This window comes from Diabrotica undecimpunctata, chromosome 8, assembly GCF_040954645.1.
Source record: "Diabrotica undecimpunctata isolate CICGRU chromosome 8, icDiaUnde3, whole genome shotgun sequence".
NCBI classification, from domain to species: domain Eukaryota; kingdom Metazoa; phylum Arthropoda; class Insecta; order Coleoptera; family Chrysomelidae; genus Diabrotica; species Diabrotica undecimpunctata.
In genome coordinates this window covers 95,060,071-95,077,439 of record NC_092810.1, presented here as the reverse complement: position 1 = coordinate 95,077,439, position 17,369 = coordinate 95,060,071, and the positions used below count along the sequence as shown (strand labels likewise).

Here is a 17,369-nt window from a genome sequence, read left to right as displayed (position 1 = left end):
TTATCCTCATCTCCTTCCTCTTTTATAGTCCTAACTTTACTGTAACCGCCAGAGGCCTGCGTAGCTGACTCGGTTTCGAGGGCGGCGGATAAGACATCAATCAGCGTCTTGTGAAGAGCTAATCGAAGTGTTCTCTGCATTTCATGATCACGAAGACCATCAATAAACGTTTGAACGACCAGCTTTTCCATCATGTCTTCGGGGGCTGTTGGATAAGCATATCGTACTAATCTGGCAATATCTACCTCATATTCTCAAAGAGCTTCATCTTTCTTCTTTCTTCGATTTTTAAGCTGCGACTGATATACATGTTCCCAATGTTCGTGGCCATACCGCATATTTAACCTCTTCTGCAGTTGTTAGAAATCATCCGTCTAATCTACGGCTATGGTCTGAAGCACATCTAAGGCATCTCCTCGAAGAACGATAGTCAGGTTTACAGCCTTTTCTTTTTCAGACCCTCCATTCGCTCTTGCAGCTGATTTGAACTGTTTCATGTGGTTGTTCCATGACGATTTTCCGTCGAAATTTGGGACTTTCACATAAATAGAACCTCTACTTCCTTCAAATTTCGGCTGTGTTTTCAACTTACATTTCGTCTCGTCTTCTTTTGTCTCTACTGTAATTGGATTATTTCCTCTCTCTGCTGTTCCTGTTTCCTCCATCTTAACAAAGTTTCTGGCGATATTTCGAAAGTTTCTTCTGATGTGGCCAAAGTTTCTGGTGACATCGCATCATTAGAGAACAAAGTCTCCAGCGACATAGCTTCTTTAGAAGACAAAGTTTCTAACGAGATTTCTTCTCTAAAAAGCAAAGTTTCTGCTAACATCTCTTCGGAAATCTCTAAAGTCACTTCTGAGATGTCTGCCCTCGACGATAGAATATCTTCGTTAACTACCGAGTTGCTGCCGATATGTTGGCCTTCGAAGAAAAGATATGTAAAGAGATGGAAAGGAAGATGGAGGAAACAGGGACAGCAGAGAGAGGAGATAATCCAATTACAGTATAGACAAAAGAAGACGAGACGAAATGTAAGTTACAAGACGGCCGAAATTTGAAGGAAGTAGAGGTTCTATTCATGTTAAAGTCCCAACTTTCGACGGAAAATCCTCATGGAACAACTACATGAAACAGTTGGAATCAGCTGCAAGAGCGAATGGATGGTCTGAAAAAGAAAAGGCTGTAAACCTGACTATCGTTCTTCGAGGAGATGCCTTAGATGCGCTTCAGACCATAGCCGTAGAGGAGAAGTCATGACTTCGAACAACTGAAAAAGAGGTTAAATATGCGATATGGCCACGAACATTTGCAGCATGTATATCAGTCGCAGCTTAAAAATCGAAGACGAAAGAAAGATGAGGCTCTTCAAGAATATGAGGTAGATATTGCCAGATTAGTACGATATGCTTATCCAACAGCCCCCGAAGACATAATGGAAAAGCTGGCAGTTCAAACGTTTATTGATGGTCTTCGTGATCATGAAATGCAGAGAACACTTCGATTAGCTCGTCACAAGACGCTGGTTGATGTTTTATCCGCCGCCCTCGAAACCGAGTCAGCTACGCAGGCCTCTGGCGGTTACAGTAAAGTTAGGACTGTAAAAGAGGAAGGAGATGAAGATAAACTTGACTAGCTCGTTAATATGATGAAAAGTATGATATACAAGAAAACGAAGTCTGGATACTGGCAGGTAGAAATGGACCCAGTAAATAAAGAGAAGACAGCCTTCACCACAGGATCTGGATTGTGGCAATTCAACGTTATGCCATTTGGACTCGGCTTATGGAAAATGTGTTGAGAGCATTATCTTGGAAAATATGCCTGGTTTATCTAGATGACATAATCATCTCACGAAATTAGAAAACGTTTTTAATCGACTTAAAGCTGCATGATTGATGTTAAACCCCAAGAAGTGCCAGCTATTTCAATGTAAAGTCAATTATCTGGGTCATATAGTCAGTAAAGAAGGAGTGGCTGTGGATAAGGGAAAAATTGATTCCATTAAGGAATGACCAGTACCAACGGACAAACTACAAGTGAGAAGTTTTTTTGGACTATGTACTTACTACCGGAGGTTTATTAAGAATTTTGCAGATATCGCTAAGCCATTAACGCGACTTACAGTGGAAGCAAGAGACTACCGCTGGGATACAGACGGCCAAAATGCTTTTGAGACCTTAAAAAAGCATTTAATCACTGCACTAATTTTAGGGTATCCGCTGCCAGAAGGAGAGTTCATCTTAGATACAGATGCAAGTAACGTGGGAATTGGAGAAGTGCTGTCTCAGATTCAAGGAGGAAAGGAACGAGTCCTTGGATATTTTAGTAAAGTTCTTTTAAAACCTGAGCAGAATTATTGCGTCACGAGAAGAGAACTTCTAGCAGTAGTGAAATCAGTAGAGCACTTCTATCAATACCTCTATGGCAGAAAGTTTTTAATCTGAAACGACCATGCCGCCCTTAAGTGGTTGATGCAGTTTAAGAATCCAGAGGGTCAGATAGCCAGATGGATCGAACGACTCCAAGAATACGATTTCAAGATTGAGCACCGGGCCGGAGTTAGCCATAGAAATGCAGATTCTCTTTCCAGAAGACCATGTCCAGCAGAGTGTTCCCTCGGCAATAAAACGGAATCCAAGGAAGCAGCAGTGCTAAGAACAACGATAGTCAACGACGATGACTGGAAGCCTACCAAGATAAAGGAAGAACAAGAGAGAGATCCAGTTGTACAGAAAATTCGAAAATGGAAAGAGGAAAACCGTCGACCACCTTGGCAAGAAATATCAAACCTATGCTCAGTAGTTAAGACGTATTGGGCCCAGTGGGACTCATTTATCCTGGAAGATGGCTTGCTCAAACGAGTACTGGAAAATGATGACGGTTCAGAGAAGACAAGACAGTTGGTGATCCCAAAGAGCAGAATAGCCGAAGTACTTCGTCAGTTACACGACAGTTCATCAGGAGGGCATTTTGGTGTAAAGAAATCCCTTCAGCGAATTCGGGAACGGTTTTATTGGATGAACAGTTCCGACGACGTAAAATACTGGTGTAAGAAATGTACTATTTGTGCTACGAGTAACGAGCCTTACCGAAAAAGGAGATCTCCTATGAGACAATATAATGTTAGAAGCCTGTTTGAAAGAATAGCTTGAGACATCGCTGGGCCATTTCCAGAAAGTGAAAATGGAGGCAAGTACATGTTGGTAGTAATGGATTACTTCACTAAGTGGATCGAGATTTACGCACTTCCAGACCAGAATGCCGCCACCGTTGCAGATAAGTTGATCCAAGAATATATCAGCCGATTTGGAGTGCCTTTGGAGATCCATAGTGACCAAGGCAGGAATTTCGAAAGCGATCTATACCAAGCAATATGTGATAGACCAGGCATGAAGAAAACAAGAACTACCGTGTATTATCCGCAATCAATTGGTATGGTAGGTAGAACGAATGAATAGGACAGTTGGCAAGTATTTGACAAATATGGTGGTCGATCATCAGCGAGGCTGGAACCAATATCTTCTGTTCTTCACAATGGCCTACAGATCTGCTGTTAACGAATCAACAGGCCAGACACCAGCCAGTGTCCTATTCGGACGCGAAATGCGACAACCTGGTGAGCTAGAGTTTGGGTGTCGACCTGGAGAAGATGTAGCAGGTGAAGATTATGTGATCGAATTACGATGAAGAATGGACGACGTACATGAGTTGGTCCGTTCCCACCTTCAGATCGCTAGCGACCGAATGCAAAAACGGTACGATACACAAGCCGAAAAGGGTTGCTTTAAGAAGAACTACAAAGTCTGACTCTATAACCCCAAGAAGCGAAAAGGTTGTTCTCCCAAATTGCAGCAGTTTTGGGAAGGTCCGTACCTCATTATGGAGAAGATCAACGATGTCATCTACCGAATAAGCAATATTCCGAGGGGGAAGCCGATGATAGTACACCATAACCGGTTGGCATCTTTCGAAGGTGACCACGACGTAGATGAAGAAGTGGAAGTAAACCAAGTTCAAGATGTCTGACCTCACGTTTGAGGAATTCATGGGTGCCTATGGAGGTACCGGTAAAGCAAGACATGGTGTTAACACTGAAGAAAAGCCAGATCTACTCGCGCTTACCGATAACTACTCGCTGGCCCTTACCATCCCGGCCAGTATCAAAGACGCACCAGGGTTGGCATCAGTATTTCGAAGGAAGTTCGGTCGAGTTGCAGAACTTCAATGCCAAGTGCCAGCTCCCGAGAAAGCCTTGAAACTCCAAGATGCATCACGTTATCTTTTCTGCCTGGTAACAAAAGACACTGCCCGTGACTAACCTACCTACCGAGATGTATGGGAAGTCTTACTTCAATTGAGAGAGCACGTACCAGAGTCCGACGTGCAAAAGTTAGCCATGCCAAAGTTAGAGTGCCGCCAATTAGATTGGAGGGTTATCCGAAGTATGGTGGAGGAGATATTTAAAGACACCGAAGTCCAGGTGTTAGTCTGTTGCAATCCGCATAGTTAATGGTGCGGAGAGAAAACCGTCCCTTGTCATTTTTATACCACTTGAAGTTGTAAAAGAGGGTCCAGTTGCCGATACCAGCATACCATTTGAAACAACTTAAGTTGCAAACGCAAAAGCGCCAATTGAAACAACTCAAGTTGCAAACGCAAAAGCGCCAATTGAAACCTAAATAAAATTTAGGGATGGTATATGGAGAAGGAGATGATCAATTAGAGAAGAACTAGCAAAGAAGTTATAATAAAAAGAATGGCTTAGCTCAAAAGAACACAGAGACACAAAACCTCAAGCACGAATTCGGGCTAGCCTCACTACACTAGAATTTGGCTTTGAGATAAGGGGAAAAGAGATCTTTTAACCAAAAGAATACAATATAATAATGCACCGAAAAATCTGGAACTATAAAAGGGGTAAGATAAGAGAATATACGGAGATGCCTAGGAAAATACTAAAATGGGCGCCAGCTAATTTCTGAAGGAAATTAACAAAAAAAATAAATGAAGTTATGAACAACAAGGAATAAAGTACTATTGATTTAATACCCTGTAATATTGTTTAAAACCCGAAAAGACACTATTGACCTTGTGCTATATTATAATTGTAAGCAGGAACTGAAATAAAAGCAAAACTATTTGTAACAAATATATTTATAGTATTAACAACTAACAAAACTCACCTATATATATATATATATATATATATATATATATATATATATATATATATATATATATATATATATATATATATATATATATATATATACACATATATATAGAAAATATAATTACAGTAGTGGGGCTACGGTATGCGAGGACCAAAAAGCCATGACAAAATTAAGGACCCCCACTACTGGGCCAAACAAAAAGGTGTATTAGTAAATATATAATCTAAGTCCATGGGAGAAGCGAAATCTTAACACTAAGGTTAGTTACGAAAGTTAAATCCGAGATAGGTAAGGTAGGGAATATAAATACTAAGAAAAAAAAACCGTGACGGTTATACAAAAGAAACTACCTTACCTAACAAATATACGACTAATATGTGTCGAAGCAGCTAAACACCAGATCTATGTGTAAGTGTTATGCTTACACACAGATGCTGGGAGATATCTAAAGTGATCAAGTGTGATGAGTATGGCCAACAGACTCGGAAAGATATATATATAATTTTTAAAAACCCTGATACATAAATTTCTTCCCTTCCCTTTTAAAAACCGCTATACAAAAATCATGAACCCCTTCCCTAACAATGAATCTAATTTAATTAATTAATAGCTATTTACCTAACTTTTATAGATGTTACAAAAAACTGTAATAAGTACTAACCTTGGTATATGCATATACAAAGTTGTAAATTACAAGAAAAACCTTAACCCTGAGAAACTAGTTGTTACTGTCTGTCACAACACTACAGCGGTCCTGGATAAGTCCCCTTAAGACTCTGACGATCCTTGAGGCTCCGAAAAAAAAAACGAATGAAGAGGAACGCTGTGGTTCTGGAGACAATCGGTTCCTGGTTTCCAATGGGTTGAATTAGGTGTTTGGTTAAACTAATTCTAGTATTAAACGTTATCCTAATCGGGTGAAATCTACAAAAAATAACATTTAGAGAAACATCAAGGCACCCAAAGATGACTGTCAACACATACTCTTACATCGAATTACCACAACAAACAAACATTTTATTTTATCAGCTGACTGTCATCCTGTCTTATTTATTGCGTCTGCGCATTTAAAGAATATCTAGTAAATCAGGCATGAAACTTTTTATACTGAGTAGGTATACAAAAAAAACAGAAAAACTAATTAGGTGTCCGATAAATTAACGATCTAGGCTCAAGGCCACATGATACATATGAGAAAACTCGAATTTTACACTTTTAATATTTCAAAAGACAATGAAAATATCAATAAAATGATAGGCCTATAAAACTAAATGATTTAATTGCTCACCTGGGTTTTAAATAATTATTTCAGTAGATTTGGAAGCCGGGTCTTAAATATTCATTTCTATAGATTTGGAAGTCGGTTTTTCAATCAAGATTCTTTATCATCTGTTCTAATTTCTCCCTTGATGTTCGGGGAAAATATTAAATCCAATCCCAGATTTTCTACCCGATTTAAAGACAAAAAAAATGCCGGTTAAGGCTTGGAGAAATACACCTCTCTGCTTGAGTAGTTGGCCAATACTGACTTTAGCGAGCGCTTAATACTTGACCTGTAGTTTGCGCATCGCACCGTCTATTGCCCATGAACGTTTCATAAACGGGATTCTGAGGGGTTTTAGGATTTCAATAATAAATTATATTAATTAATTATATGTTAGCAGTTGTGACTGCTACATCCTCCCTCAACTCCAGAAAAAAAAAAGGAAAACTTTCCACTTACCAGAAGTTTCCTTTTTTTTTTATTGTCTAGGACAATCTAGCCTTAAAGACAAACCAGACGATGAATATGATGAAGCCGAAACGTTGTGGTGTCAACCACAAGGATTTTGAGCTTATCAGCCACACTGTTTACTCATTAGATGGGATAAAAGTAATGACACTGACAGACGTACAGTAGACAGACAGCATGTGATCTATTTAATAATGCGTAATTTACCAAAAAAAATTAAAATAATTTAATTTATTTAGGCAAAGTATTAAGAAAAGTAAAAAAAAACATATAACCCAATCACTTAGGTACTTTCTAAATATAATTCAATAACTTTATAGCAATATCAATCTCAATACCAATATATTCAATATAATTCAATTCAACCTTATATAGAGTAAATTAACCTTCGACAATACTTAAATTCTATATTTCCAAGTATTAGTAAAACTATAAACAAACTACACTACTGAGGTGTGTTAACAACCTCTAAAAGATAGGACCAAGAACCATTCACAACACAAACTCAAACAAAGTCCTATCAAGTTTACCCAACGTTGACACTAGAGCGAACAGATTCTATCAATCACCCAAGAGTTCAATGAGGGCTTAATTTATTAGGACTAGTTGAAACTATATTACTACAAACCTAAATATCTATATGATATGGTTCTGGATATCAGCAATATATTCGAAAATTCAAGGTAAAAGATAATTCAATACATCTACTTGCTTTAGCAGCGGTAGGAAAAACACACAATCGGTAAAGGCACTAGCAAGCCTAGATACTAGCAAGCCCACTATACTCATGGTATAGGGTATGCTAAAAAAAAATAAGTAAGTTAACTGCAATCCCAACTCGTAGTAAAGAATATGCATAAAAGGTAAAAGATAATTGCAAGTCCAGATCTACTCATGGTAGAGGGTATGCACAAAACTCACTTCTACCAGCTATACACTTGGTAGAAGGAAAGATAAAAGAGATCCTAACTGTAATACCCAAACTGTACTATTGACGTGGTCCAATTCTTTACTCACGACAAGAACAGTAAAGGACAGATTTTTAGGACTCCATAATCAAGATAAAGATAAGATATATATTCATAAGATATAGATAAGAAATAAACTTATCAAGGTAAAGGTAAAGATAACTAACTTAAGGTAAAGGTACGAGATAAACTCAATTAAGGTAAAGATAAAGGTACACTCAAGGTAAAGATAAACTCACATCTACCAATCCGTACGAATGGTAGGTAGACAGGTACAAACTCAAGATACTAAGATATGTTAAACTCAAATTCTTGAGAAGATAACATAGGAGATAACAAACCAAGTTAAACAGACTTACTTATTGCTGAATATCAGAACGATCCAATTCTAAATGACACATTCTAATTTCAACCTAAGAGACATTCAAGAAACAACTAATATGTATAGATATATTTCTGAGCCAAGTGAGGGCACACATCCAGGGTGATCAATCCTGAACCCACGCTAAAACACCGACACAGTAAGTGAATATGAATGCATAAGCTTTATGGCCATGGTCCACAAAACCATACAACACTATTAAAGAAAATATTTGGAATGTTTTCCGCATTATCCCTGTAGATATCTATTCAACTCAGAACTCAAGATGGGGAAATTCCCATATATCCATCCTGTACTCCTATGATATGCAGTTGGACTTTTTAGAGAAAACAAACAACAAAATTAACAAGTCCATAAACTAAGATAATAACCAACATTAAGATAAGATAAAAAAAATAGAAGGCAAAATAGCACTACTCTTATTGTTTTGCCAGGTAAACAAAAATAGATAAACCGATCTTAAACAACCAAACTGGTACAGCATTGATAAGGGACCAGTTAATCTTCATCTGAAGATGAAGAATCCAAATTATCTGACAAGTTATGTGGACCTACTGTCTTGTCCTCCAGTAAGTCTTTGACATGAAACCTTCCTAGTTTCCTGCCAGTGGAAGTTTCCTTCAACTCATAAATTAAAGGAGAAATGACCTTAATAACTGTGCAAGGTATGTACTTCTGACATAACTTGGCCGATTGAAAGTTCACTTTATCAGATTTGACAAAGTTTCTTTTCAACACAGAATCTCCAATTCTGAAGGCTAACTCTCGCTTTCTCAAGTCATAATGGCATTTATTTCTAGCATAAGATGCTTTCAAACGTTTGCGAACATCCACATAAATATCAGGAAGATGCTGGATATCTTCTAAACGGTGTAATTTATCTGATATAGTGGGAAAGTTATTGGCATTTTCTGAAATTGTACCAAAATAATCACCAGAAAGAGGAACATGACGACCAAACATCAAATAAGATGGAGGACATTTGGTTATTTCGTGAGAAGAAGTCCTGATAGCCTGTACTATAGAGTGGATATGAGTATCCCAAGCTCTTTGATCAGGAAAGGAATATGACCTTAAAGCAGTCACGATTGATTTATTAACTCTTTCGGTATGATTGACTTGTGGATGATAGTTCGCATTGTACCAGATCTTTTGGACATTATATTTAGACATGAGGTCGCGAAAAGCCTTAGCTGTGAACTGTGGTCCGTTATCGCAAGACACGATCTGTGGAACACCATAAATTAAGAAAACCTCATTCTCAAGATACTTGATAATGGATGAAGTAGTTGCCTTAGACATAGTATGAACCAAAGGAAATTTTGTAAAATAATCAACAACTACCAAGGCATACTGAGAACCTTTATAAGACCTAGGATAAGGACCAATGAGATCTAAAGATATAAGTTGAAATGGAAAATCAATCCGTCGATAACTACCCATTAAACCTGGTTGGGGAAGATTTGTCGGTTTGCATGTAGCACAGATTTTGCATTTAGCGATATAGCTACGTACAGTTTGACGCATCTTCGGCCAGTAATAGAGTTCCGATATACGACGGAAAGTTTTGTAAAAACCAAAATGAGCTGCAGTAGGATGGTCATGAAAAGTGGCCAAAACCTCTGCTCTATTAGGAGTTGGAACGACTATCTTCCAATCCGACATTCCAGTAAGGGCATCCATGGAACTTAAGACATGTTTATACAAAATACCATGTTCAACTTTAAAATCAGGAAATTTACCTGGTACATTCTGTACATCATACAACATTTTTCGATACCAGTCATCTGGTTGCAAGGAAGATAAATCTAACAAATTAATATCGAACGTTCTAGAGAGTGCATCAGCGACTACTACACCTGCAGCTTTACGATGAATAATCTTATAATCATATTGTGCCAATTTTAAAATCCACCTAGCCAAACGAGGAGATGGGTTCTTCATATTCTGTAACCACACCAAACTACTATGGTCAGTTATGACCGTGAAAGAACGACCCTCAAGAAAATATCTGAAATGTTCAATACCAGTAATTATAGCTAGCAACTCTTTTTCAGTTGTAGTATAATTTTTCTGTGCTTTATTTAATTTCTTGCTTGTATAAGCTATAGGGTGTTCTTCTCCATCTACCATTTGATAGAGTACACCTCCAGATGCAGTGTTAGAACAATCTGTCATCAGATAAAAAGGCTTAGTAAAATCTGGGGCTACCATAACAGGAGAATTTGTGAGAGCCTCCTTGATTTTAATGAAAGCTTCATTAGCCTCAGGAGTCCACACAATATTTTGTCCCTTTTTCCGATTTTGAAGTAAATCTGTGATAGGAGACAACAAGGTCGAATAAGACTTAACAAACTTCTTATAATAACCAACCATTCCTAACAATCGACGGACCTGAGTGGTATTTTTAGGCACAGGAAAATCCCGAATCGCTGACATCTTATCAGGATCAGTACGAAGACCCTGAGAATCTACAACATATCCTAAAAACTTAATAGAGTCACGACAAAAGCTGCTTTTATCCAAATTAATAGTCAAATTTGCGTCTTTTAAACGCTGAAACAACTGCTGCAATACAGAGATATGAGTTTCGAAATCAGGAGTAATGACAAGAATGTCATCAAGATAGTATTGACAAAATGGGTCTAAAGCAGGACCTATTACCAAATCCATTAATCGACACATAGTCTGAGGAGCAGACACAAGACCAAAAGGCATTGTAGTGAACTGATACAATCCTTTGCCATTTACTGCAAAGGCAGTAAGCTTTTTACTCTCCTCGCTGAGAGGAATCTGTAAAAACGCCTTCTTTAAGTCGATAGATGAAATAAATTTTGCATTCTGTAATTTACTTAGGATGATATCTATACGAGGTATAGGATAAGCATCTCTGTTCATAGTTATACCGTTAAGTTTACGTCCGTCAAAACAGACACGAAAAGTCCCATCTTTCTTTTTTGTCAGCCACAGAGGGCTACAAAAAGAAGAAGTACTGGGCTCAATAATACCTAACTTAAGCATTTCATCTACCTCCTTTACTAAACTTTCATGCCAGGCTTGAGGCAAGGGATATTAATATTGCCTGAAGGGCTTAGACGAACCAACATCAATGTGATGTTCAATGAGATGAGTTCGACCTAACTGATTTTTCGATGAGATAGAAGAGAATGATGTGATGACACTATTTAACTGCTCTAATTCCTGAGCATTAAGTCGACTCATATCTTTAACAGCATTGACACAAGAGATATTGAAAGAAGACACAGATAAGGAAAATTCAGTAAAATTTAATTCACTATTAAAAGTTTTCAGAAAATCCATACCTAGGATGACTGAATTCTTAACTGAAGGAATAACAAAGAATGTAATCATTCTTTTACAAAAACTAACAGAAATCTCAGTAGTGAATTGACCTAAAATTGGTTGAATTTGACCATCAGCTGTAGTCACTTGCAAACTTTGATCTATTCCTATATTTACATTTGAATTCTGGAGAAATTCCAGACCTAGAGAACCTAAAATAGAGATATTGGACCCTGTGTCCAGTAAAGCTAAACAAGAATGTCCTAAGATAGATATTTCAAGATATGGACGATTATCCTTGTTTTTTCGAACTAACAATGAGTTTATATCTAAATCAACAAACGACGACAAGAGATTACTTGAAGAAACTACAGAAGAATCACGGTGTTCATGCTCAATTAACGTTGTCCTCTCTTCGGTTGGTATTTGCCGTTCTGTGGTCTTTTGTCTTTCGGTAGAGCGTGAGATGTTTGGCTTGTGGAAGCTTGGGCATCCAGACTCGAGAAACTGGTTCCTTGGTTTTGAGGAGTTTGGACAGTGTTTGTATTCCCTGTATTTTGACGAGGAGTAGGAGCCAGGGCCAACCCACCCCTTCTGTCGTTTCCCGAACAGGATTCACACTCAAATTTACGGACACCTTGACGTCCACAACCATAACAGAACCGAATTCTAGGCTCAGAACATTCGTAATACCCATGTCCTGACTGACAACAATTCCAACAGGTAAGCTTCGAATTAAAAGAAGAGACATTACCAGACCGAGAATAGTTAGGCCTACCAGAATAGGATGAGTCATTATTTCTGAAATTTCTACTATTACTAGACCGTGAATAATTGGGTCTATCAGAATAAGATGAGTCATTATTTCTGAAATTCTGATGAATAGGGACTCTAGACACGTTGTCAGAAGACCATGACAAAACTTCCTCTAACTTCTTACACTTTTCCGTTAAGTCAGCAATTGAAGAAATATCTGTAAGTGCCAGACTAGAATGATACGATGGCAACAAATTTTTTCTAATGATCCTTATGATATGTGACTCAGACAAAGGAGTCTCCAACCGTTTACACAAACTAACAATCTCATTTACAAATATAGTTACCTTCTCCTGCGGAGCTTGTTTTCGAGACTTAATTTCATCAAGAAGATTGTCCTCATAGTTATATGGAAGAAAATCTGACCTAAGTTTGGCAACTAACTCTTGCCATGAAGCAAAACTACCTCGGTTATTGAGATACCAAGTGAAGGCTGAATCCTTAAATAAATCGGCAGCAGAAGAGTAACACTCTTCCTCGCTGTTACCACGCGCTATACGCAGACATTCTACCTTCTCTAAGAAACTAACAACATTTTCATTATCTTGACCTGAAAAATGGACACCCCATTTATGAATAGGAGCAGACTTAACGAAGGGAAATGGATTTACTGAAACACTAGCATTATGAGGAGTTGACTGTGCCTGTGGAATCACTTTACAATCAAGTTCACCTTCCAGAATCAGAACCCTGAAATTAAGAGACCTCTTCACTTCCTCCTCTTCCTCTGTTGTAGCTTCTAACAGATGGACTCTAGCTGCAACATGACCTAAGCGAGAAGTATAGCGAGCATAGGCAGTATCACTAGGAGAACCCACAAAAGAACCAATTTTGACCACCAGATCTGCAAGAGTAACCTCTATTTCCGCAATCTCGTCCTTAAAATTAAGATGGGAAGCAGACAGAACAGCATAACTCCGATTTGCTGCAGCTTGCTTTAATGCACCACGCAACACTACCCTTTTCCTTTCCACTGTTGTCAAAGATGGATCGTTTAAGTGCCGGACTCTCAACTCGTACTCTAATTCTGGACCTAACAGATGCTCTACCTTGAAAGCAGACATTTTATACAACTTGGAAATATACCAGAAAATATATGAGGGAAACTATGATAAAATAGGTAAAGTCTAACTTACTCTATGTTTCCAGGTTATTATTATAATTGAATTATTTTACCAGTAATGTTTGCTTGTTTATCCAGTCGTGAACTCAGATGCAAGGTACGGCTACAATCCCTGAGAAACCTAGAAATTTCAAAAAAATGTTACTTCCAGACAGTGGTGAATTACTTTGGTGCTACTCCGGACTTTTATAGGGTTAAGATAGTTAAATTTAAAATATTTAAATAATTTTCCTTTTTAATATATACTTATGTTATTTATTATTAATCCAATATGGATATTTAGTTAATCAAAAAAAGCAATTTATTCAGTCTACCCACAATATAGCAAAACAAGGGTACTACGGGTATATTTAATAGAGAATGTAGATAAACTAAATATTGAAATACAAAAACCAATGTTGCAGTTAAGAAACCAAGAGTTAAAGAACACAGCTGAAAATTAAAATACAACACCAAAGGTACACAACCAGAAATTAAAGTGGGAGAAAAAAAAAACCAAAGATATAAAGCCAAAAGTACGTGCAAAAAAAGAGAGGCCCCACGTTTGGGTCTAGCCAATTGAAACAACTTAAGTTGCAAACGCAAAAGCGCCAATTGAAACAACTCAAGTTGCAAACGCAAAAGCGCCAATTGAAACCTAAATAAAATTTAGGGATGGTATATGGAGAAGGAGATGATCAATTAGAGAAGAACTAGCAAAGAAGTTATAATAAAAAGAATGGCTTAGCTCAAAAGAACACAGAGACACAAAACCTCAAGCACGAATTCGGGCTAGCCTCACTACACTAGAATTTGGCTTTGAGATAAGGGGAAAAGAGATCTTTTAACCAAAAGAATACAATATAATAATGCACCGAAAAATCTGGAACTATAAAAGGGGTAAGATAAGAGAATATACGGAGATGCCTAGGAAAATACTAAAATGGGCGCCAGCTAATTTCTGAAGGAAATTAACAAAAAAAATAAATGAAGTTATGAACAACAAGGAATAAAGTACTATTGATTTAATACCCTGTAATATTGTTTAAAACCCGAAAAGACACTATTGACCTTGTGCTATATTATAATTGTAAGCAGGAACTGAAATAAAAGCAAAACTATTTGTAACAAATATATTTATAGTATTAACAACTAACAAAACTCACCTATATATATATATATATATATATATATATATATATATATATATATATATATATATATATATACACATATATATAGAAAATATAATTACAGTAGTGGGGCTACGGTATGCGAGGACCAAAAAGCCATGACAAAATTAAGGACCCCCACTACTGGGCCAAACAAAAAGGTGTATTAGTAAATATATAATCTAAGTCCATGGGAGAAGCGAAATCTTAACACTAAGGTTAGTTACGAAAGTTAAATCCGAGATAGGTAAGGTAGGGAATATAAATACTAAGAAAAAAAAACCGTGACGGTTATACAAAAGAAACTACCTTACCTAACAAATATACGACTAATATGTGTCGAAGCAGCTAAACACCAGATCTATGTGTAAGTGTTATGCTTACACACAGATGCTGGGAGATATCTAAAGTGATCAAGTGTGATGAGTATGGCCAACAGACTCGGAAAGATATATATATAATTTTTAAAAACCCTGATACATAAATTTCTTCCCTTCCCTTTTAAAAACCGCTATACAAAAATCATGAACCCCTTCCCTAACAATGAATCTAATTTAATTAATTAATAGCTATTTACCTAACTTTTATAGATGTTACAAAAAACTGTAATAAGTACTAACCTTGGTATATGCATATACAAAGTTGTAAATTACAAGAAAAACCTTAACCCTGAGAAACTAGTTGTTACTGTCTGTCACAACACTACAGCGGTCCTGGATAAGTCCCCTTAAGACTCTGACGATCCTTGAGGCTCCGAAAAAAAAAACGAATGAAGAGGAACGCTGTGGTTCTGGAGACAATCGGTTCCTGGTTTCCAATGGGTTGAATTAGGTGTTTGGTTAAACTAATTCTAGTATTAAACGTTATCCTAATCGGGTGAAATCTACAAAAAATAACATTTAGAGAAACATCAAGGCACCCAAAGATGACTGTCAACACATACTCTTACATCGAATTACCACAACAAACAAACATTTTATTTTATCAGCTGACTGTCATCCTGTCTTATTTATTGCGTCTGCGCATTTAAAGAATATCTAGTAAATCAGGCATGAAACTTTTTATACTGAGTAGGTATACAAAAAAAACAGAAAAACTAATTAGGTGTCCGATAAATTAACGATCTAGGCTCAAGGCCACATGATACATATGAGAAAACTCGAATTTTACACTTTTAATATTTCAAAAGACAATGAAAATATCAATAAAATGATAGGCCTATAAAACTAAATGATTTAATTGCTCACCTGGGTTTTAAATAATTATTTCAGTAGATTTGGAAGCCGGGTCTTAAATATTCATTTCTATAGATTTGGAAGTCGGTTTTTCAATCAAGATTCTTTATCATCTGTTCTAATTTCTCCCTTGATGTTCGGGGAAAATATTAAATCCAATCCCAGATTTTCTACCCGATTTAAAGACAAAAAAAATGCCGGTTAAGGCTTGGAGAAATACACCTCTCTGCTTGAGTAGTTGGCCAATACTGACTTTAGCGAGCGCTTAATACTTGACCTGTAGTTTGCGCATCGCACCGTCTATTGCCCATGAACGTTTCATAAACGGGATTCTGAGGGGTTTTAGGATTTCAATAATAAATTATATTAATTAATTATATGTTAGCAGTTGTGACTGCTACACATTACAGTTCCAGTCCCGACAAGGTTCCAGGAGGAGCCATCTTTTAAGAGCGGGGCAATGTTACGATAAATATGATGGCGTATAAAACTGTAAATATATTATGACTAATTCTTTTCTATTCTAGTTATTTTGGCGCTCAGTTGAAAGACCTGTTTATCTGAATTGTGATGAGTCATCCATGATTCGAAATTTCCAGAGGCAGGCCGAATAAAACCAGCATGGGTGACTTTCTCGGCTCTTCGATGGGGGATTGCCGCGATTCTCGAACAACTGCATTTTATATTTAATGAGGAATTTTTTTGTAAACAGAACAGTTAGTTTTTGAACATCGCGTCGGGTTTTTAAAATGTAAGCACGTAGATAAATTATATAATTATTAAGTGTAAGATAAATTAGTTATATTGTCCAAATAAAGACTTTAAATAAACTTATAAGTGTTATAAGTGTAGAACCTTTAATAATAAATAAAAACAATAAATTAAATAATAATAATATTACAATATTGTCACATTCAGAATTCCACCAAGGTGGCGGGTTTCGAGTTTTTGGCTTTATATTGTGGTATTGCAATGTGAGCAGCATAATTAATACTATTTATTAAATGTTCATATTTGCTTGATGTGTTATTTGGAATTTCAGTATTTTGGTTAAAAAAGTCTTGTACTATAAAGAAGTATATAAAGGTCAATTAGCTTTTTTGATGTTCCATTTATTTTTTGGTAATATTTTTTTAGTTTCGGCTTTAATGCAAATATCCAACTGTGTAACAAAATGATTTGATGCGTGTCTGAAGAGATAGACCATTCAGTCTTACTAACAAGATCAGGACTGCAGAAAGTAACATCAATCATTGAGTAATTCTGGTTAGGTTGAGTTAGTATTGTTGGTTGTCCATTATTTAATTTAAAACTGTAAATTCAAGATCATCTGCCATTTTAATCAGCTGTATTCCGATTTCATCATTTGTACTTGAACCCCACATAGTATGATGGGCATTAAAATCACCTCCTATTATTAATTGGTTTTTGTACCTGGGAAAATATATTGATCCAATCATTTATTGTGCATCTTATTTTCGGGGC

The 17,369-nt window shown here is 36.7% G+C and overlaps 1 protein-coding gene across 1 annotated transcript; it reads right to left on the bottom strand.

Annotated features, from left to right (window-relative positions):
- Positions 1–10,969: 10,969 nt before the first annotated feature.
- LOC140447777 (uncharacterized) lies at positions 10,970–16,276 on the bottom strand. Its single transcript, XM_072540634.1, has 2 exons — positions 15,897–16,276; positions 10,970–15,532 (listed from the first exon to the last, which is right to left on the bottom strand). The coding sequence occupies exon 2, from the start codon at positions 13,437–13,439 to the stop codon at positions 11,958–11,960; it is 1,482 nt and encodes a 493-aa protein (XP_072396735.1). The 5' UTR covers positions 13,440–15,532; positions 15,897–16,276; the 3' UTR covers positions 10,970–11,957.
- Positions 16,277–17,369: the final 1,093 nt, after the last annotated feature.